Source organism: Nyctereutes procyonoides, unplaced genomic scaffold (assembly GCF_905146905.1).
Source record: "Nyctereutes procyonoides isolate TBG_1078 unplaced genomic scaffold, NYPRO_anot_genome, whole genome shotgun sequence".
NCBI classification, from domain to species: Eukaryota; Metazoa; Chordata; class Mammalia; order Carnivora; family Canidae; genus Nyctereutes; species Nyctereutes procyonoides.
In genome coordinates this window covers 27,393,394-27,419,279 of record NW_026575051.1, presented here as the reverse complement: position 1 = coordinate 27,419,279, position 25,886 = coordinate 27,393,394, and the positions used below count along the sequence as shown (strand labels likewise).

Here is a 25,886-nt window from a genome sequence, read left to right as displayed (position 1 = left end):
TAAATGCTACATAAATGTTTATTAAATAAAGCAAATTACTTCCTTATACTCCAATATAAGAAGCCATTGCTAATAATAACAATGTATACCCCATGAAGCTTTCTATCACTTTGAAATGCTATATTCCAGTGTGTCCTCATTGGTGAAGTGTTGCTTAGAATAGACAGAGGATAATACAAAGCATCCTGAAAGCACCAGGTGCTAGACTGGGGCTCAATAAAGAAAAGGAAAAAAGCTAAAGACAAGAAAAAATATATATTCCCCTTTTTGTTTGTTTCCTGTAATCAACAAAGCTAGGCACTCTTTGAATTCCTTACTTTCATTTTTCCTCATGAACCTGGCAATCAGAATGTCCCAGTTTGTATCTCTGTAAAAAAAGAAACCTTCCCACATTACTTGCTAACTGAGTTTGAGTGAGCCTTGAAGACGTAGCACAAATCTGTCAGCTCTCATTAACACTAACCTACACTGCCAATACTGGTTCGCTGGCCCTGATTCCTCTGGTTCAGTGAAAATTGACCTCTCAGAGAAGGACATTGTTGTTCCTCTCTACCCTCAATGAAAACCTTCGGAAGACAACTACTTTATCTCCCTCTACTTCCCTACCACCTTCCAGTTTCTTACATACTAGAGATTCATTCATTTGTCTATTGGATGGATTCATTCTAAGTTGTATTCAAGATAATTTTCCTAAACACTAATTTCTTTTATGCTTTATTTCCCTATACAAATGTTCCCTTTTTCTTCTTTTTCTCACTATTTCACTTTATATTAAAAACTACCTTAGATGGAGTCCTGTAATAGAATAATGAGGAAATTTTAGTATGAACAAATGTACGTTTTAAGATGAAATAGGATGTTAGGGTTTAAAAATAACTTTAAATCATTTTGTTTATTTTATTTTATTTTATTTATGTGAGAGAGAGAGAGAGAGCACAATCAAGGAGGAGAGGCAGAGGATGAGAGAGAAGCGGGCTCTCTGCTGAGCAGGGAGCCCAACGAGGGACTCAATCCCAGGACTCTGGGATCATAACCTGAGCCAAAAGCAGCTGCTTAAGCAACTGAGCCATCCAGGCCCTTCTACCTTACATCATTTTGGATCAAGATTACATAAAGAAAATTAATTCAGTTCATAGATTTAGAGCTTATTAAATTTCTTTGTCATTTTGGGCCTATAGGCCTACAGTAATTTAGTTTTCTATTTGTATCAAGCAGTGTAAAACTTTTAAACCATCTCTGACTATCAGCACTTTTACTTTACACATGAAATGATCTGGACTTTGGTCTACTTAGAGTGTTTCACATATCTTCTGGAAATTTTCCAAAAGAAGTATGTTGTCTCTACTGTAAGGGCAAAAAACAAAGCATTTTTTCATCATCATGATCATTTATTCATTAAATTTTTCTCAGTCTTTAAATTAGGAGTGCTTTCATGGGAGCTATTAATAAAAAATAGACCCAAAATTAAGGAAGGGCTGGTAATGCTTCTTCCAAGCATTAAGCGTAGATTACATATATTCATTGATTCTATTTTTATATTGGTTGAATTTCTAAAATTTTACTTGCCTGTTTATCTCCAAATTGAAAGTTTGTTTGGGGTAAGAACTGTACTTGACTTTTCTTCTCTCTGTATCAGTAATTTTAACAATGGGGAAGCCATGTTTAGCAAAAGTATTTAAGAAGACAAGTAGATATCTCCCACACATTTCTTCTCCCTTCCCTTATATTCCCCTTCACTATTATTCATATTCCCCAAATGAGTGAAATGTGTGGGAGATATCAGAAAGGGACACAGAACATAAAGACTTCTAACTCTGGGAAATGAACTAGGGGTGGTGGAAGGGGAGGAGGGCGGGGGGTGGGGGTGAATGGGTGACGGGCACGGAGGGGGACACTTGACGGGATGAGCACTGGGTGTTATTCTGTATGTTGGTAAATTGAACACCAATAAAAATTAATTTATTAAAAAAAAAAAAAGAAGACAAGTAGAGGGGGAAGTGGCATACATTAAATCCTTAGGAACCATAAAGAAAAAGTTATATATAGAAATGAGAAATAGATGTACTTGCCCAAAGAAAATTGAATACACTGAGACAAGGGGATACTTAGATGGTAGGTTAGCTGACAAAGAAATATGAAACCAAAGAGGTATTGATCCTGAGCCACGGCTCACTGGATCACACTACAGCCTTTTTACACTTAGAGTGATGAGGATATTTACAACATTGACTCAGAGTGCTTCTGGAATTTAAGTCCTTTGCATCTCTGTTAATCTTTCTCTTCATATTTTTAATAAAAGCTAAAATTATTAATTGGATTAAACATAAGTATAAATATTTTAACATTAAAATATTGTTTTTTAAAATAAATTTCAGTTAAAATAGCCAGGAAAATCAATCATATGCTACAAATAATAATAATCATGCAAAAACTATAGCATTCAGAAGATAGGAAAACTATATGTTTATTGTTTACATAAGGCAATTTTAAAGAATCAGCCATCACTCACTGTAATACATCTAAAAAAATTACAGGAACTCAAATGGCTTTCTCCTGAGGAAAACTTGTCTTTAACTTCACTTATAACTTAACAGAGGTAAATCTCACATGCCCATTTTATCACATTTGCTTTTTGTTCAAATTTGGTAAAATGATCTATTATCAGATTGATTTTTTTCAAATCCTGTTTCAACTTGGGAAACTTTAGTGTCTCAAATTATGTGTGTATGATATATTAGATGTTGAAGAGGAAAAGATCAGGAATCAATATTTTCAACTCCTGAGTTTTGATTACTCAGTGGCCTGGATACAAATATACCCCAAGATTGCTAAAAACAAATGAATTGAGCCAGTAAGTATTAAACTTGAAGGATAAAACTAAATACTACTGGTATTTGTAAACTGCATATGTAGTGTAGGTTTTAGGGGTAATATTCTTGACACCCCCATTTATCATCAGAGTAAATTGATCCAACTTAAAGCTGTGAACTAATAAAGTATGAATAAAGCAGATTTCCTACTGAAATTCCAAATCAAATGCCAACAGTGAAGCTAAGCTTTGCAACTTAATGCCCTTGTTCTAAGTGGATGTTTAAATCCTACTAAGAAATATTCAAGAAACTCAGTGGTGTGCTGGTGTTTTGCAACCAGGTCTTTGAGAGGAAAAGGGTAAGATGAGGGTTGATTGATTTGTAGTTTTTGCCAATTGCCAGATGTAAATACTCCCACCACAGCCAATTTCAAGCTACCAACATGAATTCACAGATGCAGAATTGAGAAGAAATGTACAAAACCAGCTCTTATGAGTCAGTGCTAGCCTTCTCTAGCACACCACGGAAGCGTCTTATCATCACATTCAGATAGGTTAAAGCCAGATGTCAGGTCAAAAAACACAACACATCCGGATGCAAATTTCAATTTGTATAATTGTAATAGTCGTTATGCAAATGTTTTTAATGGGAAAAAAAAAAAAACAAGGAAATTCTAGCCACCTATACTATTACAGATGCTACCAGGAGACCATGAAATCTGTAGTTCCCATTGCACATGAATTGGATAGTGTAGTCAGAAGTAAAATCACAGTTTTTGGAATATCTGTGATATCTCATGATAGCCGTTTGGATGTTCCCTTGACAACTGCTCTGGTTAATCAAGGGTGTAAATGAAGTTCCTGCTTCAGTGGTCCTCGGGCATCATTGCAGACTCTTTAATATCAGTGCCTCACAGGATAATGGCTTGGTTTTCTCAATAATTTATTATTAAGGATATTTGGGCTGTCAGAGGAAAGGTTAAATAAAATAACCTGAAGCCGATGACCATCTCATGACAATCATTTAGAGACAGGAAACCCTCATTGACAATCACCTATCAGAGGTCATGCAGCATTCCTTATTCAAGCTGTTTATACGGCCAGCCGGGCCAACTCTTTGGCACTCTAAATAAAAAGGGATGGCTCAAGATGCTTTGGACGTGTTTGCATTGCTCTTGTTCGGCAAAGGGCCTAACAGTGATTTTTGTGCCTGATCTTTTTTATGCTATTTTAACATATAGATTATGCTGAGTCACACTGACAGCCTCAAACAGGGTGGCTGTGTTGATAGGGCTGTAGGAAACCATCACACTCTCAAAGAGCATCTTCTTAAATTTGCTCACACAGCCATGACAATCACATTAGATACATGAACTGGTAAGGAAAGCTGGATGTCTCTGGACAGTTTCATCCATACTGCCTGATGTACAATCTTTTAAATATATTTTCCCATGTTTTCCTGTTGCAAACAGGGAGCTAAAACAATCACACTATCAATTAGATCCTATCTGTGGGGACCAGATGCCTTTCAGTGCCTCCATCTCTGCCATGTACCTTTACTGCCATCTGCTGATATGAGTCTCCCATCTCAGCTATTCATATGCAGAGCTAACCGGCAGGACTCAACTAAAACTTTGGGCTGCATATGGAGATCATAGCTGCTAACAATTAAGGTTAACCTCTCGGTCCTACGTCTATCCTGAAAGATTCTTTTTTTTTTAAGACGTATTTATTTCTTTATGAGAGACAAACAGAGAAAGGCAGAGACATAGGCAGAGGGAGAAGCAGCTCCTTGCAGGAGCCCGATGCGGGACTCAATTCCAGAGCCCAGGATCACGACCTGAGCCGAAGGCAGCCACCCAACCGCTTGAGCCATCCAGGCATCCCCTGAAAGATTCTTTTAAAGGAAGTTCCAAGCCAGAGCTTAATGGAAATGCTATCCATTCACCTCAGAGCAATACTTACATTTGGTAAACATTAAGGTTGGTTATTATTGGTCAGAATAGTTATTAATTTGGAGATTCATTTAACTTCTATCTATGTTACAAGTTATCCATATAGAGGGCTTGTTTTTACATTCATTTTAAAATTCTAACTTAGGTAGAAAAATAAACTTACCTGCAAAGCTAATCATGTCCAAAATTTAAAATAGACAAGCTAGCATCATTGCTAGTTCATGGCCAAACCCTGTGATAAGAAAGAAGAACGTATTTTGCCCCTATGGAAACATTCAGTATTCCATCAATTTAGCAATATTTCCTAGAAGCAGCTGGTGCTGTTCAGTTGTGTTACTTTTATATCATGGCTTCAGATTTCCATAGCTACTGCAATTATGCATGAACTATGTTTTGTGAGCCTTCAGCATAGCACTACAAGGGCCTTTTAAAGCATTTAATTTCATTATGGTGTAATGCCAGTGACTCATATAACTCCCAGATTTGATAAATCAAATATAGGTACCTCAGAGAAGGAAAAAATCCATACTTCTGTTTCTTCTGGAAACAAAACAAACCACTTTAGTTATGTGCTTTTGGAATATGCCATTGAAAAAAAATTGTGAGACAGATGAATTGAAATGCCTTTAGCACACACACAGGCACACACACACACAACCAGGAAATGGACAAAGCTAAAGAAATTATTCCCTTCAAATTTAAAACCTGCAAAATTATAAAGGAACCCATACTGTTCATCAGTATGGCTTGTTTATTTTTTCATCATTCTGCCCCTCACAGATTAAAGGTAACTTTCTATGTACATGGCCCTTCAAAAGTAAGGACTCAATTTGATCTTTATTGTTATCTTTCCCTATTATAAAAAAAAAAATAGCAAGACTTCTAGTCAAGACTCTAACTTCATACTTTGACGCTCCTCGTTAGTGTCAAACACATAGCGGCAATATAGAAAATTCTAAAATACATACTGAAAATATGAAGGCAAGTTCAAAACCAAGTTAACACCCCCCACCCCCAACAAGAAACAGACAAAAATGCAAAGCAGCAAGAGCTAATACTGCAGGCCTGCCAAGATCTAGGTCTAAAAACAGAGAAGCTCAGCTCCTATAAGGAAACTAGAACTACTCATTCAAGCATACATGTGCTATCTATGCCTGTCTGGGTATCCATCTATCCATCCATCTATCCATCTATCTGCACACAAAGAAAAAGAGAGACTGTCATCTGGGATTCTGATTTTCAGCAAACTGCCAGCTAGGAAGAAAACAGAGTGCAACCAAAGCATCATGAGCAGAACTGTACCAAGCAATCTTTTTAGCCCTGAATAAACCTATGAATATCTTCAATATCACCAGAGGACAAAACTACCAGATACACATTATCCAAGATTCAGGTTTAGATGTTCAGAAAATCAGGTAGAGCTCTTATTATGCAAGTATACTGGGGTACAGCAGAAAGGTACAATAAGGAGAATGGAAGTGGGGAAAGAGAGGGAAATAAGAATACTTCTCACTGAAAGTGAGCCTGCACAGCACAATATCAGAGCACACAGCAACACTGAGAAGGGAACCAAACAAATCAGCAAGTGGAATGAATCACTCTACATAAAATCCTTTTTATGGAAAAGTCTGACAAAAAGTTTAAAATAAGTATTTCTGGGATGCTAGAAAGCACTAGTGAAGGAATGACTCGTTTTAAAGGATAAATTATAAAAGAGGGGCGCATGGGTGGCTCAGTTGGTTAAACGTCTGCCTTCAGCTCAGCTCATGATCCTGGGGTCCTGAGATGGAGCCCCGCATCTGGCTCCCTGCTTAGTGGGAAGACTGTTTCTCCCCCACCCCCACCCCCACCCCCACCCCGCACCTCCGCCCCCGTGCACATGCTCTCTTCCTGTCTCTCTGTCTCTCCCTTTCTCAAATAAATAAATAAACCTTTTTTAAAAAAGAAATTATAAAAGAAAAATAGACATATATTAAACAAAAAATTATGAAAAATATTCAAGATCTTGGGAATAAAAGATTTTTTTCATTGAAATTTAAAACTCAGTAGACAATTTAAATGATCCTGGAGACTGCTGAAGAAAAAATAGGTGCATAGGAAGAATACAGGACAGAGAAATCAAGAAAATATTCTAAAAAGTGAAAGCAAGAGTAAGAAATTTAGAGAACAGTTTAATAGGCTTCCAAAAGATATCTAATATAAGTTCTAGAATAAGAAATTTCAGAGGCTATCAAAAAGCAATGCAGTTGAGACTTGAACCACATGAGTTTCTAAAATCTTTTTTTTTAAAGATCTTATTTATTCATTCATGAGAGACACACAGAGAGAGAGAGAGAGAGAGAGAGAGAGAGAGAGAATGGCAGAGACATAGACAGAGGGAGAAGCAGGCTCCATGCAAGGAGCCTGATGTGGGACTCGATCCCAGAACTCCAGGATCATGCCCTGGGCCGAAGGCAGGCACTAAATTGCTGAGCCACCCAGGGATCCCACAACATGGGTTTCAATTGTGTCAGTCCACTTCTATGCAGATATTTTTTTAATAAATACAGTAAAGTACTATAAATATTATTTTCCCTTCATTATGATTTTCTTGATAACATTTTCTTTTCTCTAGCTTAGTTTATTGTAAGAATATAATTTGTAATACATATAACATAAAATACATATTAATTGTTTATATATGTTATCAATAAGACTTCTGGTCAACAGAAGGCTATTAGTTAAGTTTCAAAAGTCGTATGTGGCTTTTCAACTCCCGGTCAAGGGGGAGGGGGCAAGGGTAGAGATTATCCCTAACCCCTGTGTTGTTCAAAGGTCAGCATACCTAGCAAGAAGATAGTCTACCTGGAAATTAAAGCATGGAATCTAGGAAAACAGAAAAGTCACTAAATTATTTTTGCCTTTTTATAAATAAAAACTGAATGTTTATAAATTTTTATAAAATTGAATATTTCTTTTATGAGGTGAAATTTAAAATTATTGTATGTTTTGTATCCAAAATATGGAAAATACAAATAAGCAAAAGAGACAAATTAAAAGTCATCTTTATTCTCAGCATGCAGAGATAGCCACTGTTAATATTAGTGGAAGTAGATCTGGTGTTATCTCAACGCATATTTTTTATAAAAATGTCATATCACTCAAATTGTCTTTATCACTTTTTCTATTCTATACAAATATTATTCCATGCCATTAGCTAATATTCTACAACTCCAGTATAAGAGCTGGATAGCATTCAATTATATAAAAGTACTTGATTGAACAATCCACTCTCCATTGTTTACATTTTTGCAACCTTTCTCATTGTTATGGATATCTTGAACTTGCAGTTAGAGCACTATCTTCTAAAAGTTTAAAAGTATATTGTCTTTTCCAAGTCAGAGGTTTCTCCCAATTTGTTTAGCATATCTAAAGACTATAAACATTAAAAACAAGAATGTTAAGGACATTGGGGGAAAACAATGTCTGTTTTGTCAGATTTTAGTTTTTAAAACAATGCTACCCAAGCATTTGATTTTGAATCCCATTACAAGCAATATTAGCAGAAGTAGATGAACACTTCAACTTGACTGTGTAATTTATTTTCATAAAAATCTCTTTAGAGATCCCTGTCTAGTCAGCAAATAATTGCTTTAACTTTGGATTTTAATATTAGCACTGAATGATTTATGTACATTAAATAATGTGATTCTCACTAACCATTTATAAGCCAAGAATGATTATTTCCCTTCTGTGGATAATCACACTTTAGGGATGAAAGGTTAAGTGGTTTGCCTAAGATCACTCAGCCAGTCAATGGATTATCTCAAAATATGATCCTTAAGTCTTTAAATCATTAGACTTGGCTGGCCTCAGCAATACTTGAGAGGCATAAAGGATATGTACTTAGATCTTTCCTCAAATGATTTATGTAGCATAATGTCTAATTTGTTTATACAGCATTTTTTCATTTCTTATCACACAATTTAGTCTATAAACAAATATGAAACATTATAAAAATGAGCATGATAAGAATCTACATATAGAAAAACCTCTGGTAGAATTAGAGAATCGATTTCCAAAATAGTGCATAGATCAAGCAAGACAATAGAATCTACCATTTGATGAAAGGGTCAGGGGAAGATATGAAGGGGGTAATAGAAAGCAGATAGAGTGGCTTCCTTCTATAAAACCATATACTTTTGCAGTATATGGTTAGATTTTAACAAGCACTGAATGAAACAAACCAAAAGAGATCTATTTCTTAATAAGGACATGTGCGTTCCCTGAGAAATATTTCCCACATCTGCATTATAAAGCATCTGTACAGGTCTACCTGCCCGTATCAACTATAATGACATATGTGCCTCGTATATCTCTACAATACATAATTCGCACAAGTGGAACGCTGTAGAGGTTATTCCTAGAATGGAAGAATTTTCAACAGTGATCTGATCGAAATTAAAAGTGACCTTGGTAAACTAGAGCAGAGGCCAAAAAAAGTAGTGGAATGATGTATTAAAAGGACCATATCAGATTTGTATTCTAGGTAAGGAGGAAGAGGAAACCAGCACGACAGCTGTCCCTTTTGGAGCAAGGAAGGAAAGAAAAAAGTCCTGATTTGTATTTTCCATTAAACTGAGACTCCAAAGTTAATTTAAAAAAAATACTGATAAATGATTTAACCAATGATTTTTAATAAGACTCACTTTTTCTTTTAAAAGTAGGATTACCAAGTGATCCTGGACACTTACCTGGTTTTAGCCCTGAGAAATCTTGCATCCTGGGAAAGCTCTCAGTCATGCACAAACTGGGGGAGTTGGTCAAAATTAAAAATAAAAAGTTGGCGTGTTCATTATCCAAAATGTAGAAAATATAAATAAGTGAAAGCATTAAAATCATTAATACTTTCAGAGTGCAGAGAGAGCCACTGTTAATATTAGTAAATGTGTGCCTAATATCTCTATGGAATAGACTTCATAACAATACAAGTTACTATTATTACATACGACAAGTGATAGGGTAATCTTATTTGAGTTGTCTTTTAAAATTCTATTTAATTTTATGCCAAGTACTTTAGTATGTATCCCTTTTCATCTGATGGCATCACTCTGTAAACTGTGATAAATTTTCAATTGTGTATTGGTCATTTCTGCTATTCATTCTACAAATTCCCTTAACCTTACACTTTTCTTTATCTCTGAGATGCAGTACCAGCTAGTACATTAGCAGCATGCTTTCTGAGTTCTGATAACTATATCACAATGTAATCTCACTGCTCAGGGGTATGCAGCCTTTCATTTCTTATTCCATTTCTATTTCCCCTGTAGGCCAGGGAGGGAAAATTTCTACCTAGGCAGTTTAGCATCATTTAACATTGCTGTTTCTTGTCCAGCAGTCTCCTACATGAGTGAGACCATATGTCGACCACAGTTAGCACTTAAAATGTATTGTTACCTACATATAGAGAAAAGCTCTTTTTGTTTTGTGGGGGTTTAACTTTCTGAAAGCATTTCAAGTCCTGATTTAGAGACAGAAGGAAAGAAGGAAAATAAAATTTCAGTGTTAGAAAAGAAATATATCTTTTATCTATCCTAAAATGTTCACACTTGGTTGGGGCCATATTTCAGGATTATTATGATCCAGAAAGTACCTCTCGTTGAAGAAGTACTTACCATCCATGTGCAAAGTAACACTGTTCTTGCCAGTTACACATAGAACAATGGCCTCTTCTGTTTTATTTCTAGCTACACAATCCCTGTTGGCAGCCCTCGGATTGCTTGCATGATTGAAATGACTGCGGACGGAAAACCTCCAATACAGAAGGAAGACACAGAGATGTCCTATGTCTCTCAGGTAGTTAAGCAAATATCCAGTTCCAAACGTGACAAAGTGTGCCCTCAATATCTGAAATAAATATTTCTTTTTAAGTTACTAAACACTTATCATATTTCTTTATTGAACAGATTCCTTGTAAAAGCTCTCAACAAAATACCAGAATAATCATTCCTGACACTTAGGTACAATTAAATATGTTTAATACTCCCTGTCGCTATCAAAGTTTTATTAAATTTTACAAGAAATTAATTTTCCTCTCACACTTTGCATATAACATATTATGCTTGATTAAGAAAAACAGCACAGAAATTTAGAAAGATTAGCAAGATACAAAGCAGTGCTTAAAAACTTACATTTTTATGGGCTATGGCAGTGCTTATACTGTGCTATTAAAAAGTTCCTTCTCAGGGAATTTTTCTTAGAAACGTTGAATGAAGAAAATTGAAAGAAGAGAGGATGTTTATCCCTCTAGAGACCAGGCAATTTGCTGAATTCTTTTAATTTTAATGATGTGGTTGGTTACATGCTTCTTAGTGTGACTTTACACAAATATATTTAAGATAAAGAATTCCTGGTTCATTTGATCATCATGGAGAGTTAATCTGTATAATTAGAACTCCAAAGTGCTAATTTTGGTGCATATTAGAGCTGGCAGTATGTAAGGCCTTAATGAATTGGAAATTTCATTTTATTTCCATTTTTTTTCTATGTAGTTTTTTTCTCTTATTGAGTATATACAAGCATCTTAAGGAAGCACATAAGAATAGCTAACATTTGCATAAGCACATTTTCCAAATTGTGGCCATATATTTTTCTCTCATCTGATCGTCCCAAGAACCCTCTAAAGTTAGAATGAATATCTCTTTTACAAAGTAGTATCTGATGAAATTGAGTATCAAATGTCCAAAATTTCATAGTGATAAAGAAAGAGACTTGATCCCAGATTTTCTGATTCCCAATGTCGGCTTTTTTGTTACCTTATAATACACTTTATTGTACTTCATTTTCTGCTCCAGCAGATTGAAAACTATCAAGTGGATAGTTAAGGTAAGAATAAAATTGGTTTTAGTTTTGAAAAAAAAGACCAAAAAAAAAAAAGCAGTCTTAAATATAGAGAACAAACTGGATGTTGCCAGAGGAGAGGCATGTAAGAGGATGAGTAAAATAGGTGAAGGGGATTAAGGGGCCACTTACTGTGATGAGCACTGAGTAATGTATAAGATTGTTGAATCATTATACAATAAACCCGAATCAATATACTATATATAAACTGTACATTAGTTTTTTAAAAAGGCATGCTAGAGTGCAAGTTAGCCAAATTTTAGATTCAAAACACAGACTATTCAAATGGTGGAAAATCTATGAAACACTCATAGTTTTGTGAAAAATCCAATGTAAAGCAGTCAGTGTGATTTTATCTTCATTCTGTCTGGTCATCCATTCTTTATATTGAAAGCTCTATATTTTCTTACGAATAACATGCAGTATGCTACAAACAAACAGGCATAAGGGAAAAAAAGAGAGCAGCAAACCAAGAAACAGGCTCTTTGCTACAGAGAACAAACTGATGGTTACCAGAAGGGAGGGGATGATGGGGTGAAATAGGTGATGAGGATCAAGAAGGGCACCTGTGATGAGCACCGGGTGTTTGCACGGAAGTGTTGAATCACTATGTTGTACCCCTGAAACTAACGTAACACTGTATGTCAACTAACTAGAATTTAAATAAAAACTTTTTAAAAAACACACATATAAAAAAAAGATCCTGTTTTCAGCTCTTTTCAATAAATACTCATTAGTGGAATTGCTGGATCATAAGATACCTTCATTTTTAATTTTTTGAGGAATCTTCATACTGTTGCACATATAGTTACCACACAATTGTGCATTCCCACAACAGTACACAAAGGTTTCAGTTTCTTCACATCTTTGTCAACACTTTTTACTTGCTATTGCTTTTTTTTTTATGATGGCTACCCTGAAAATATGAGCTTTATAATCAGCTTATTTGTTTTTGCTATTGAGGCATAGGAGTTCCTTCTGTATTTTTTATATTAACCCCATATTAGATATATGGTTTGTGGATAGTTTCTCTCATTCTGTAGATTGTCTTTTCCGTCATTGATGGTTACCTTTGCAGTGGAGATTTTTTCATTTGACATAGCCCCACTTGTCTTTTTTTTGCTTTTGTTGCTTGTGGTTTTGGTACCGTATCCAAGAAATCATTGCCAAAACTAATGTTATGAAGCTTTTACTCTAAGTTTTCTTCTTCAAGTTGTATAGTTTCAAGTCTGATGTGTAAGTCTTTATAATCAGTTTTGAGTTGAATTTTTGTGTATGGTGTAAAGGTTCAACTTTTTTGCATGTGTGTATCCAGTTTTCCCAAAACCATTTGTTGAAGAGACGATGACTTTCCTCATTGTGTAGATGTGGCACCTTGTCAAGGATCATTTGATCATAGACACACAAGTGTATTTCTGGGTTCTGTTCTGCTGTTTGTATGTATGTGTCTATATGCCAAAACCATACTGTTTTTGATTACTGTGGCTTAGTAATATGCTTTGAAGTCAGGAAGTATCGTGCTTCCAGGTTTGTTTTCCTTTCTCAATGTTGTTCTGCCTATTTTGGGCCCTCTGTTAAGGGTTTTTTTTTTTCTATTAAAAAACTGCCTTTGGAAATTTGATAGGGATTGCATTATATTATATATGTAGATCACTTTAGGTAGAATGAACTTTTAACAGCATTAAGTCTTCCAATCCATGAACACAGGAAGTTTTTCCACTTTTTTGCATCTTCTTTCATCCCTTTCAGCAATGTTTTATAGTTCTCAGTGTATTCATCTCCTTAGTTATGTTTATTCCTAATTATTTGATTCCCTCTGATTCTATGTGAATGAGATTGTTTTCTTAATTGCTTTCCAGGTTGTTCTTTGGAAGCATGTAGAAGCACAACTGATTTTTTTATGTAGATTTTGTTTCCTGCAGCTTCATTGAATTTATTTATTAGTTTTAATTATTTGTGGACTTTTTAGGATTTTCTATATATAAGATCATGTCATCTATGGGAACTTCTTGCTTTTATTTCTTTTTCCTGCCCAGTTGTTCTGCTAGGACTTCCAGTACTATGATGAATAGGAATAGAGAGAATGGGCACTCTTGTTTTCTTCCTGATCTTAGAGAAAAAGCTTTCAGGTTTTCACCATTGAGTATGGTATTAGCTATGGGATTGTCATATATGGCCTTTATTATGTAAGGTATTTTCCTTTTATTCAGAGTTTGTTGAGTCTTTTTATAAAGAAATGATGTTGAATTTTGTCAAATACTTTTTCTGCATCTATTAATCTTGTAATCCTTATCCTTTGTTCTATTAATGTGGTACATCACATTGATTTATTTTTTCTGTCGAACCATCCTTGTATCACAGGGATAAATCCCACTTGGTCATGGTACATAACTTTTGTAATTAAATCTGCTGTTAAATTTGGCTTGCCAGTATTTTATTGAAGATTTACATCTTTATTCATCAGGTATATAAGCTTGCAGATTTTTTTCCTTGTAATGTCTTCTTCTGTCTTTAGTATTGAGAAGATGCTGGCATCAGAGAATAAGCTTGGAGTATTCACTCCTCCTCAGCTTTTTGGAAGAGTTTGAGAAGGATTGGTATTAATTCTTTTTAAAAATATTTTGTAGAATCCTCCTGTGAAACCATCTGTTCCTGGGCTTTTGTTTGTTAGGAGGTTTTTGATTACAGATTCTTTCTCTTATTATTCATCTGTTCAGATTTTTAATTTATTCATGATTTCCTCTTGGTACGTTGTAGGTTTCTGGGAATTTATCCATTTCTTCTAGGTTATCCAGTTTGTTGATGTGTAATTGTTCATAGTTATCTCATAGTCCTTTTTATTTCTGTGGCATCAGTTGTAATGTCATCTTTCATTTCTGATTTTATTTGAATCTTCTCTCTTCTTTTAATTAGTGTAGCTAAAGGTTAGTTTTGTTGACCTTTTCAGCAATCCAACTCAACTTTGCTGATTTTTTTTAATGTTTTTCTGTTCCCTATTTTATTTCTGTTCTAATTTTTAAATAATTTTATACTTTCTGCTAACTTTGGACTTAATTTATTCTTCTTTGTCTAGTTCTGTGATATATAAAGTTACGTTATTGATTTGAGTCTTTCTTCTTTTTTACTAAGCTTTTCAAGCTATGAACTTTCTTGTTAGAACTATTTGCTACATCCCATAAGTTATGGTATATTATGTTCCATTGTCTCAAGATATTTTCTGAATTATTTAATTTCTTCTTTGAACCATTGCTCCTTTGAAAAGAGTACATTGCTTAATTTGCACATACAGTTGACCCTTGAACATGGGGATTAGGCCCCACACAATTGAAATCCATTTATAATTTTGACTCTCCCAGAATTTAACTAATAGCCTGTTGACCGGAAGCCTTACAGATAATGTAAAAAGTTGATTAATGCATATTTGTATATATATTCATATATTGTATATATATTGTATTTTTATAACACTAAAGAAAATACTGTTAAGAAAATCATAAGGAAGAGAAAATATATTTACAGTATGATACATATATTTATTGAAAAAAATCTGCATAAAAGTGGTCCTATGCAGTTCAAACCCATGTTGTTCTAGAGTCAGTGCTGTGTTCTGATATTGGCTGTATATATATATATATATATATATAATTGTTATATCTTCCTGGCCAGTTGACCCTGTTAATCATTATATAAGGTCATTTTTTGTCTCTTATGACTGTAGTTGACTTGTCTGTTTTGTCTGAATAGCCATAGCCATTACTGCTCTTTTTTGGTTGCCATTTGCATGGAATACCTCTCTCCATTCTTTCACTTTCAGCCTGTATGTTCTTAAATCAAAAGTGAGTTTCTTATAGGTGGAATATAGTTGGATCTTGGGGGTTTTCTTAATTTTTCTGGTCCACTCAGTCACTTTATGTTTTTTGATTGGGAGTTTACTCCATTTACACTTAAATTACTAATAGATAAGAAGCTATTTCCATTTCATTAATTGTTTGTGTCCTATAGATTTTTTTTTGCCCCTCTTTTTCTCCCTTGCTCTCTTCTTTTGTATCTCATTGGTTTTTTTATATGTGTGTATATGTGAGACATATTTTGATGCCTTTCTCATTTTTTTCATATATTTTATATATAGTGTATTTGTGGTTAGCATAGGGCTTACATAGAACATCTTACAATTATAATAATATATTTTAAGCTTATAGCAACTTAACTTCAATTGCTCTAATCATTTACTTCTCCCCTGTCCACACTTCATATAATGATCTCACATTTACATCTTTTTTATATTGTGCATACATTGACACATTTTATAGTTAAAGTGTTTTTATACTTTTATCTTTTAACTTTATTTTTGAGCACTTTGAATATATCATCCCACAGCATTCTGGCTTTAAAGGCTTCTGGCAAGAAATCCATTGATAGCCCTATAGGGGCTCCCTTTTATGTGGCAAGTTTCTTTTTTTTTCTGTTCTCAGAATTCTCTTTGGCTTTTGACTATTTGGCTATGTATCTTGGTGTAGACTTCTTAAAGTTCTTTCTTGTGGTAGTTTTGAGTTTCTTAATCTGGGTGCCCATTTTCTCTCCCAAATTTATGGTGTTTTCAGTCATTATATCTTTCTTTTTTAATACAGCAATCAATGTTTGTCTTCATTCCAACTAAAAGACCCTAGTAAGAAAACACTTAAGTAAATGTAAAATTCTCGTGTTTATTTACAGTCTTTATATCTTCAAGTAAGTATTCTGTGCCTCTTTCTCTTCTTCCTCTGATACTCCCATAATGCATATATTGATCCATTTGATAGTGTCTTCTAAATTCCTCAGGTTTTCCTCTCTCCTTTTCAGTCTTTTTTTCTTTTTGCTGCTCTAACTGAATAATTTCAAAGAAACCCATCTTTGAGTTTGCTGATTCTTTCTTCTGCTTGATCAAGTTGTTTGATGAACCCTTCCAGTGAGTTTTTCAATTAGCTTTGTATCTTTAGCTCCAAAATTTCTGCTTGATTCTTTACTGTATTTTCTCTTTGTTGATATTCTCATTTTCTTCATGCTTCATTTTCCTGAATTCATCAAGCATCTTCATGATAGTTATTTTAAAATTCTTTGTCAGGTACTTCCATTTCTTTAGAATTGGTTACCAGGGATTCATTCTGTCCCTTTAATTTTTCCTATTTCTTCCTGTACCTTATAAAATTCATGATGATATCTACACCTTTGAAAAAAACAGACATCTTTCCCAGTCTTTATGGACTGCCTCTGTATAAGAAAGGACCTTCAGGGATCCCTGGGTGGCACAGCGGTTTTGCGCCTGCCTTTGGCCGAGGGCGCAATCCTGGAGACCTGGGATCGAATCCCACATCAGGCTCCTGGTGCATGGAGCCTGCTTCTCCCTCTGCCTGTGTCTCTGCCTCTCTCTCTCTTTCTCTGTGACTATCATAAGTAAATAAAAATTTTAAAAAAATAAAAAAAAGAAAGGACCTTCACCAATCAGCCCAGCTAGAGAGTCTGGGAACCTCTCAGCACTTTCTATGGATATATCTTCTGTGGCCTTGTGTGTATAAGTTCCCTTTTATAGGAATTTACCAGGTTGTTGTTGTTTTTTTTTTCAGATGCTCATAATCTTTTGCTCCCTCTAGTGTGTGTCTACGGTTCTACAGATTCTCTGGAGCTTCCACAAGCCCCCAAATTCTCTTCTTTTCTCAGCAGCCCCAGGGTTCCTAAGGGCATATGGGTCATGTCAGGGTTTCAAGTCAGGCAAAATAGAAACCAGTCCCTCAAGAAGCCCATAGAAAAGTCAGAATGTTGGAAAAATACTCTATTCTTCTCCACCCTACTCCCTTGCTCTGCCCCAGTAAGAGGCCACCAAACCATATCAGCCTCAGTCTGCTGCATCCATGGTCCTTTGGAGCAGCAACACACCATACAGCCCTCTTTCATTTTCAGTGACAGCCAGAAATCTACAGGATGGCAGTTTCTGTCAGTGTTCCAAGACAAGGGAGACAAACTCATTCTTCAGTCAGCCCCCTAAAAAGCCATTCTTTTGGATGCAGAATTCAGGTCTTTCCATTGTTGGAGAGAAGTCAGTAGTTAGGGGAGTTTTGCCTGCTCTTCCCACTAAGCTCCAGCTCATGTCTACAGTGAGTGAATGCATGCTAGTCCAAATATTTGCCTTTGTTCTCAGTAGCCCCCAACCTGGCACACTTCCCTGTCAGCACTTAGATTCACCAAGACAGGAACTCATCCCTTGGGCTGGCCCTGAAAAGTCTGCACATAGTACATATGTTTCAGTCTTCTATTTCCCTCCCCAGAAAGAAACTGGGAGCTGGAAGTCTTCTTCCAATTATGCCTCACTGAGTCTGGGGGAGACCTTTGGCCAGTGAGTGCCACAGATTTTCCTGTCATCCTCAGTACAGCTGATTTCACACTCGCCTAGGATACAAGTGCTTCTTAACTATCTACTCATTTCTCACAAAGGGACTTGGTCCATGTATTGTTCTTGAATTAGTGTCTCCCTAAGGGAAGAAATATCTGGAGCCATCTTGCTGATCTGTATACTATATTTTCTAATTTGTGATTTCATCCCCCAGATTACAGTAAATTCTATTATGGACAAGAATAATCCCATTTTTTAAAATATTTCCACTTTCCTATATCACTATGCTCACAGGTAGCAACTCAGTTCATTGATTGCTTCACTAAAGTTCAGTTCCTTCTTTGACAAAGTGAGAAGGTACCATTTTGAGAACATTCTCTGGCCTAAAGAACCTTAAGAATCAGAGATTTAACCATAAAGTATGGGACTAATGAGGACTTCATTGCTATTTATCAAATTATAAAAAAAAATCTTTGTGTAAGCTACTTGATATTAATCTCATAAGAAATTCAAGAACTTCCATGTAAACACTACTCAACACTCAATGTTATATATATATTAAGGATATATAGAAAGCTATATTAGAATTAAAGCCATATTAATATTCCTCTCATATGTTGAATCTAGTAAAACATCAAGGTTCTAAGACAGCATAAAGTAGAAGAAGGCTAGAAGATAAATAGGAAATTGTAGGAAAAAAACAGGATTGAGTTTCATTAATCAGGTGATTCTTTAACAAACTTATATTAAACTTCCTATTTGTAAGACACTACTATAAACTCTGAGAGAATCCCAAGATAACTATGTTAGAGGCCCTCCCCTAAAAGGGATAAAAAGATAGAAGAGACTGTATGATCACAGATTATTATATTATTGGAGAGGAGGAGAGAGAGAGATCTTCTAACTGCAAAGAGATAAAGAATTGAAATAAATACTGGTTCTGCCTTTTGATCCCCTTTCATTTAATGACTGTAAATTTTTAAAAATTTAAGACAAATCATATGTAAGAAGTTATTTAAATAAATCTTTCTCCCCAAACATTTTACCCAACACCACTTATTCATCCCTATTCCAAGACGTGATGTTTCCTGCATACAATTCAGAAAATGTTAAAAATTAAAATTTGTTAAACAAATAAAAGTCAGTTAATTTCAATTCTAAGTAATTATATTCTTAGGTAAAGACAAGTGTACTCCAATAGTTAATATTAAGTAAAAAACTACTTTAGAATTACCTTCCTGTTAACAAAAAGTTATTAAACATTATACAGATTTGAGGCTATAAAACAAAACTAAACATTGAATAAAGATATCATTACAGAAATGTATGTAGACTCCCAATGTCCAAATTTTTTTTTTGTTTTGTTTTTTTTTTTTTTATTTTTTTTTTATAAATTAATTTTTATTGGTGTTCAATTTACCAACATACAGAATAACACCCAGTGCTCATCCCGTCAAGTGTCCCCCTCCGTGCCCGTCACCCATTCACCCCCACCCCCCGCCCTCCTCCCCTTCCACCACCCCTAGTTCATTTCCCAGAGTTAGAAGTCTTTATGTTCTGTGTCCCTTTCTGATATCTCCCACACATTTCTTCTCCCTTCCCTTATATTCCCCTTCACTATTATTCATATTCCCCAAATAAGTGAGAACATACACTGTTTGTCCTTCTCCGATTGACTTACTTCACTCAGCATAATACCCTCCAGTTCCATCCACGTTGAAGCAAATGGTGGGTATTTGTCGTTTCTAATGGCTGAGTAATATTCCATTGTATACATAAACCACATCTTCTTTATCCATTCATCTTTCGATGGGCACCGAGGCTCCTTCCACAGTTTGGCTATTGTGGACATGGCTGCTAGAAACATCGGGGTGCAGGTGCCCCGGCGTTTCATTGCATCTGAATCTTCGGGGTAAACCCCTAACAGTGCAATTGCTGGGTCGTAGGGCAGGTCTATTTTTAATTCTTTGAGGAACCTCCACACAGTTTTCAAATTTAAATTAAAACGGAATAAAAAAAAAGATAAAACAGCTTCTTATCTGTCTCCACCTCTGGTTTTTAGAAGTTTATTTCCTTTTGCCTGTCTTCTTGTTTCATTCCCACATATTATAAAAGAGCCAAATATATTATTCCTTTAAAGAGAAAACTCTGAGAGGAAAGGGAATGCTCATTTCACTCTTTTGCAGAGTTCTTTTCCCTCAGCACCATTCATATTTTTCATTATCTTGATGATTCCTCCTTGATTATCCATGTCTGTTCTCTGTGGTTTTATCTTGTAAGATCATATCTTGATGTCAGACTCTATTCTCCATAGTCTGATTCACAAGAAGTTATTAGAAAAGACTTATTTTAAAGACCTGTCTCCTTAGGAATGATTATACACACAAAAGGCAGCTCCTGGATAATTAAGAGTCTGGGGATAGAGGAAGTCAACCATTTTAATGGTTATCTATGTGCAGTCAACGGCAGCAGCTTTTTTAAACATTTCAGGATTCCAACGAAGCTTGAGCCTCAGATCAGAAGAAATACAAGAGCCATCTACTTTCATTGTTTGGGTGTTTTTTAATGGTCTAATAAATCATAGATAGCTCCATAGACTTTCCCTCAAATCTGCTCACTGCTGACAGAAGAGGAGGATATTCTTCCATCCTCTATCAGTTTTGTGCTAAAACAGCACACTTGTCAAAGCTGTGAGAGAGTTTGCTGTTCCAGGTGTGTGATCAATACACATAGATGTCAGAGACCCTTGGTGAGAAGAGGTCATGGCCTTGGATTCGCTGAGTCTGCAGGTTCATGATAGATTCCAGATTGCATTAGCGGTGAGTCACTTATCTTAAATGATAAAAGAATTCTGCTAATAGTTTGTTACAGTAATTAATATAAATGGACTTAGCATATGAAAAAGGATGTGAAAACAATTAGATGTACTCCTGTATTACATAAAGGCTCTTTTAATACTCCTTGAGACTTCCACCCCACTATGCCCAAAAATAGGCATCCTCTGGGTGACTATATATCTGAACCTTTTATAAAGTACACACAAAAAATTAATGAATGCCTTCAGTAGCAGAACTCGAGTCACCAGAAAAGAATAAAAGCTCAAATAACAGGGTTAGTTTGATCTATTATGGGTCATAGAGATGCTTTGATGTTCCTAGAATTGAACATGCTTCTGTTCTCTAAAAGCACATTTGCATCAAACCAGAACATATTAATATAAACATTAAATGGCATTACTGAGAATTTCCCATCCTCTCCTCCCCTCAGAGCCTTAACTTAATTATTTGGCACTAGTTTTAGAATTCTTGCAATGACAGTTTTCCATTTTAGTGTACCTGTAATGTCAATTTAAATACTTCTCAGCTATCAGTTTGGAGTGTGTGAATGTGTTTTGGGAATAAGAACATCAGAGACATAAACTGCACAAATGCTGCTGCATGCACCTTTCATATGCCTACAGCCATGATGATCAGGGTCTCATTACCAGTTCATCCAGAATTCATTGGTAACTCATAAATTTCATGTTTGAGAAAACTACCTTTTATATTCATATAAATGATGAGAATTAAATTTATATATATTACTATAGTGTGGGAAGAGAGATTAAGTCACAGTTTACTTCATACCAGAGATTTTATTGTCATTCTGGTCAGGGAATAAACTCTATTTCCAAATAAGGCCACATTCTGAGCTACTGAGGGTTACAATATCCACCTATAAATTTGGGGAACACAACTCAATCCCTTTAACAATAGTTAACAAGCTTCTATTTTCTTTATCAGTTTTTATTTGGTAATATTCATATTAAAATGCAAACACTTGAGTTCCAAAATACATTTCAGAGAAATCGATTAGCAAATTTTACTGAATGCTTTTTTTTTTACTGAGTTTTATTAGATATTGTGAAAAATACAAAAGAAACATAAGAGCCTTTTTCTAAAGTAACTTATCCTACCATCTAGTAGAGGTGACAAAAGTAAGTAACAATTATGACCCATTTTACATGGTAAAATATATTAAAGCATGCATTATAGAACAAAACATTCTAGGTCTTTCTCATATAATCTAATCATAACTTGCAAGATTTTTTTTGTTATTTTTCCTATAGATACATTTTGAATCAATGTTCCTTGGCCACATCCCAGCAAATGTTAAGATCCATAAGAATGCAGGTCAGATTTATGGGTTCAAAGGCTGCATTCAAGAGCTTCAAGTAAACAACAAAGAATTCTTCATCATTGATGAAGCACTACGTGGAAAGAACATTGAGAACTGCCATGTCCCATGGTGTGCTCATCATCTATGCCACAACAATGGCACCTGCATCAGGTTAGTTTCAGCCCCTTGATCTCCAACCTATATTTCATGATTCCAAGTTCTTAAAACAACAGAAATCAGCAGCATTTTCACCTGGATGGTAGGAAAGAAAGGTCTGGAACCTCTTAGTTTGCATATGCATCATCTAGGTCATGCACACATGTGGTGAATACTTGCTCGTTCAAAGAAATTTATATACTGTGACTCCAATGTCAAGAAATACTTGACCTTGGAAAATAACTAGGTAACTAGCCTTGATTTTGACAATTTCGAATGACCTGATTTCAGCAATTGCAGATGGATCCAAGCATAATTTTACCATGGTGTTCTGCTTTGAGGACATATGAATGACAGATTCTTATTTATTGATAATAGTTTTGATGCATTCATTTTTATTGTGGTTTTCTTTTTTTTTTTTGCTTCATCTTTAAAAAATAAAAGATCTACTTAGATCTGTAAGATTAAAGATGGAGAAGAAAAAAAAGAAAAAAAAGATGGAGAAGAATACTTATATCTATTTATTCTCCTTATTTGCAATCTTTACATCAAGGAAGAAAAAGCCTATATACCTTTTTGACTTGATATAAAGATTCATCATGCTTATAAGCCTCAGAAGATTTTAATTAAAATTACTTTCTGCTCCACTAAAATGTCTTAACTTAATCAACCCTGGGGGAGTCTTATTTGGACAGTGTAGAGCATATTCCCAAAATTCTTTAATGCTCTGAGAAATTTTTATTGCAGGGCTACAAATAATGACAGAGAGAATGCTAAAACATGTGTAGATTATATTAATTCAAGTCAAGGAAAAATTAACCGAATCTCATAGGAAATATCTTAATTAATTCACCTCAGTGTTTCTAAGGGGCAAGCTATCAAGTAGTTAATGACTTCACAAAAGTAAACATCTATGTGCATAGTGTGGGAAAGAGAAAAATTTTATCAAAGAGTACGATAAGAAATGGTGGGCAGAGATGGGCTCTGAAAATAATCACTGGAATAGGAAAAGAAAAATGAGAAAGAGCCAAATAGCAAAGACAAGGAACAAAGGACAGGTATGATAAAATCAAGGTGATATATTTACCAAACAATCACAGACTGACCTAATAAATTTGAAGAAAAAGCATGGTTTAGTGGAAAAAGTGGATATTGGCTCTTGAGGTACCTAAGATACCCTTTGCTTTTGGTTAACTCTGTACAAGTCTGTGCCTTGGTTTATATATTTGAAAAATAACAACAACAATATGGGCCTATTTGATGTAGGAAAAATATAACAGATAAGGTTTTAAAGGACTTTAAAATAGTGAATTTTGAGTTTGAGTGAAGATAACTTCCTTGGCCATGGTTATTTTTTTGAAGGAAACAAAACCAAGGTCTTATTTAAGAAGTATTCTGCTATATAATGAACTCAACCAATGGCAATTATTTTTAAAAATATAATAATGCAAAAATTATCCAGCAAGATAACCACCTTTAGAACCCTGAAGGAAATGAATTTTTGTGTAATTAAGTGAAACAGAAACACAAAAAAAGGTTGTCTTACTGAGTTTCTAATGTCTGAAGTATTTGTGTCATTCAATCTAAATAAATATTGTCAATATTACCAGTGATAGAATTATAGAAGTGACAAGAATTGTGTTTTCTCCCTTTCTATATGTGGTGAGCAGACTCTGACATAGTCCTCATCATCCCATCTCCCAGTATTCATGCCTTTGCATGATACCCTCTTCTTAAGGGTGGATAAGATCTATGATTTGCTTTTAACTAACAGAATAATCAGTACAATACAGTGATGAAATGTCACTTCCGTGATTAGGTTAACATAAGATTGTGAGCTGCATTTTGCAAGGAGATTCTTGCTAACTTTGATAAAACATGGAGCAATTTGGGGAAGGTCCATATGACACAACACTGAGGGTAGCTTCCAGCCAACAACCAGCAAGGAGCTGAGGATGGCTTCTAGCTGACAGGCAGCAAATATTGAAGCCCCCAGTTCTACAACTGCAAGAAACTAAATTTTACCAACAACACGGGGAGCTTGGGAGCAGGTGCTTCCCCTGTTGAACCTTGATTAAGACCCCAACCTAACCAACTTCTTGAACAAAGCTTGTGAAACTCTTATACAGAAGACCAGTTAAACCTTGCCCAAACTTTTGACTCAGAAAAACAGTAAGATAATAAATGTGTGTTGTTTTAAGCTAATTTTGTGGTAATTCCACTATGCAGCAATAGAAAACAAATATACTCTAATTTTTTGTATGTGTCCCTATCATCAACTTGGAGAAATACCTAAGAGTTTTACTTTACAACAATAACTGTCTGAGATACTGTAAGCCAAATACATGTTAAATAAAATAAACCTCTTATTTTCATAAATTAGGGAATCTCACATTCCTTCCAGTCTTAGATATGTATTTGAAAATAAAAGTAAAGACAATTATTCTAGTAGGATAGATAGAAATGGTCCATAAAACACCATTCTCTTAGATTTATTTCAACAAACATCACATGAGGACCAACTAAGGGGCAAGATGTATGTGAAACAAAGATGCATAGTCAAGACACTATCCTGCACACAGAAGCTTTCACTATAGTATGGAAGCTTTATCAGCACCTTAGGACTTAGGATAAATTTTCCCAAAAAAAAAAAAATGTATCTGTTTTCTGTCATATAATTTATTCTGGCCTTCTCTATCCATTTCTCAGTCTTTCAACCTCTCAACCCCTCCCCCAGAGAAATGTACTCAAATGTCAATTGATTTTGGCAAGCACTCTTTAAGGTCTTCCAGATCTGTATGTGCCTCTTATTGTTAGCGAAATGGTGACTTGCTGGCTGTGACCCAACAAATAAAACACTTCTTCACATTCTATAAACAACATGATTTCTATCTTGATTGCCGGTGCTGAACTGCCAAAACTACTCTGCATTATTGCATCCAGGACATGCTGGTCCATGGCAACCATGACTTCCATTCCAGGATATCTTTATGCACACCAACACTATAGTGCACTGGAGTTGGCTAGTTCCAGAATAACAACAGAATAGACTTCTCAGAAAGATCATAAGAACAGCCCCTAGGAGGTCAAAAGTTTAATATAAGAAAAATACAGATAGCTCCAGGGCTACAGGAAGGATGATCAGAATCAGAATGGTATCTTCACTTTTCCCTGTCCCATCAAAAACACCCATATCCAACCGTAATAGAGCACTCCAGCGGTCTATCCAGCAACTCATAAGGAGAGTTAGAATATGTACTGAAGGAGGACTCCAAATGAGGCCATGAGCAGCTTCAATCCATAGAGAACATAGACCAAGGAAATAAGTCACAAAGTACCAGCACCATGACCAGCACCCTGCCCCCAGCAAAAACATGCCCATACTTGGAATACATGGAACAGTGTAAAATTTTTCAACTGAGGAAATGAGAAACTCTGCTATTGAGCCCTATCTTGACTTGAACAAAATGCATCTGAACTAGCTTATTGCCTTTGGCAACTCACTTCCCATCTGTGCTGTTGGCCAAAGCCAAAGGTTATTTACTTGTCCACACTACCACATCAT

The 25,886-nt window shown here is 35.2% G+C and overlaps 1 protein-coding gene across 1 annotated transcript in view; it reads left to right on the top strand.

Moving 5' to 3' along the window:
• Positions 1–25,886, top strand: part of EYS (eyes shut homolog) — a 1,553,129-nt gene that overhangs the window by 1,329,060 nt on the left and 198,183 nt on the right. Inside the window, exons 31-32 of the mRNA XM_055330595.1 lie at positions 10,491–10,599; positions 22,116–22,336. Of these exons, the coding sequence (XP_055186570.1) occupies positions 10,491–10,599; positions 22,116–22,336 (330 nt within the window). The remainder of the gene's footprint in view (positions 1–10,490; positions 10,600–22,115; positions 22,337–25,886) is intronic.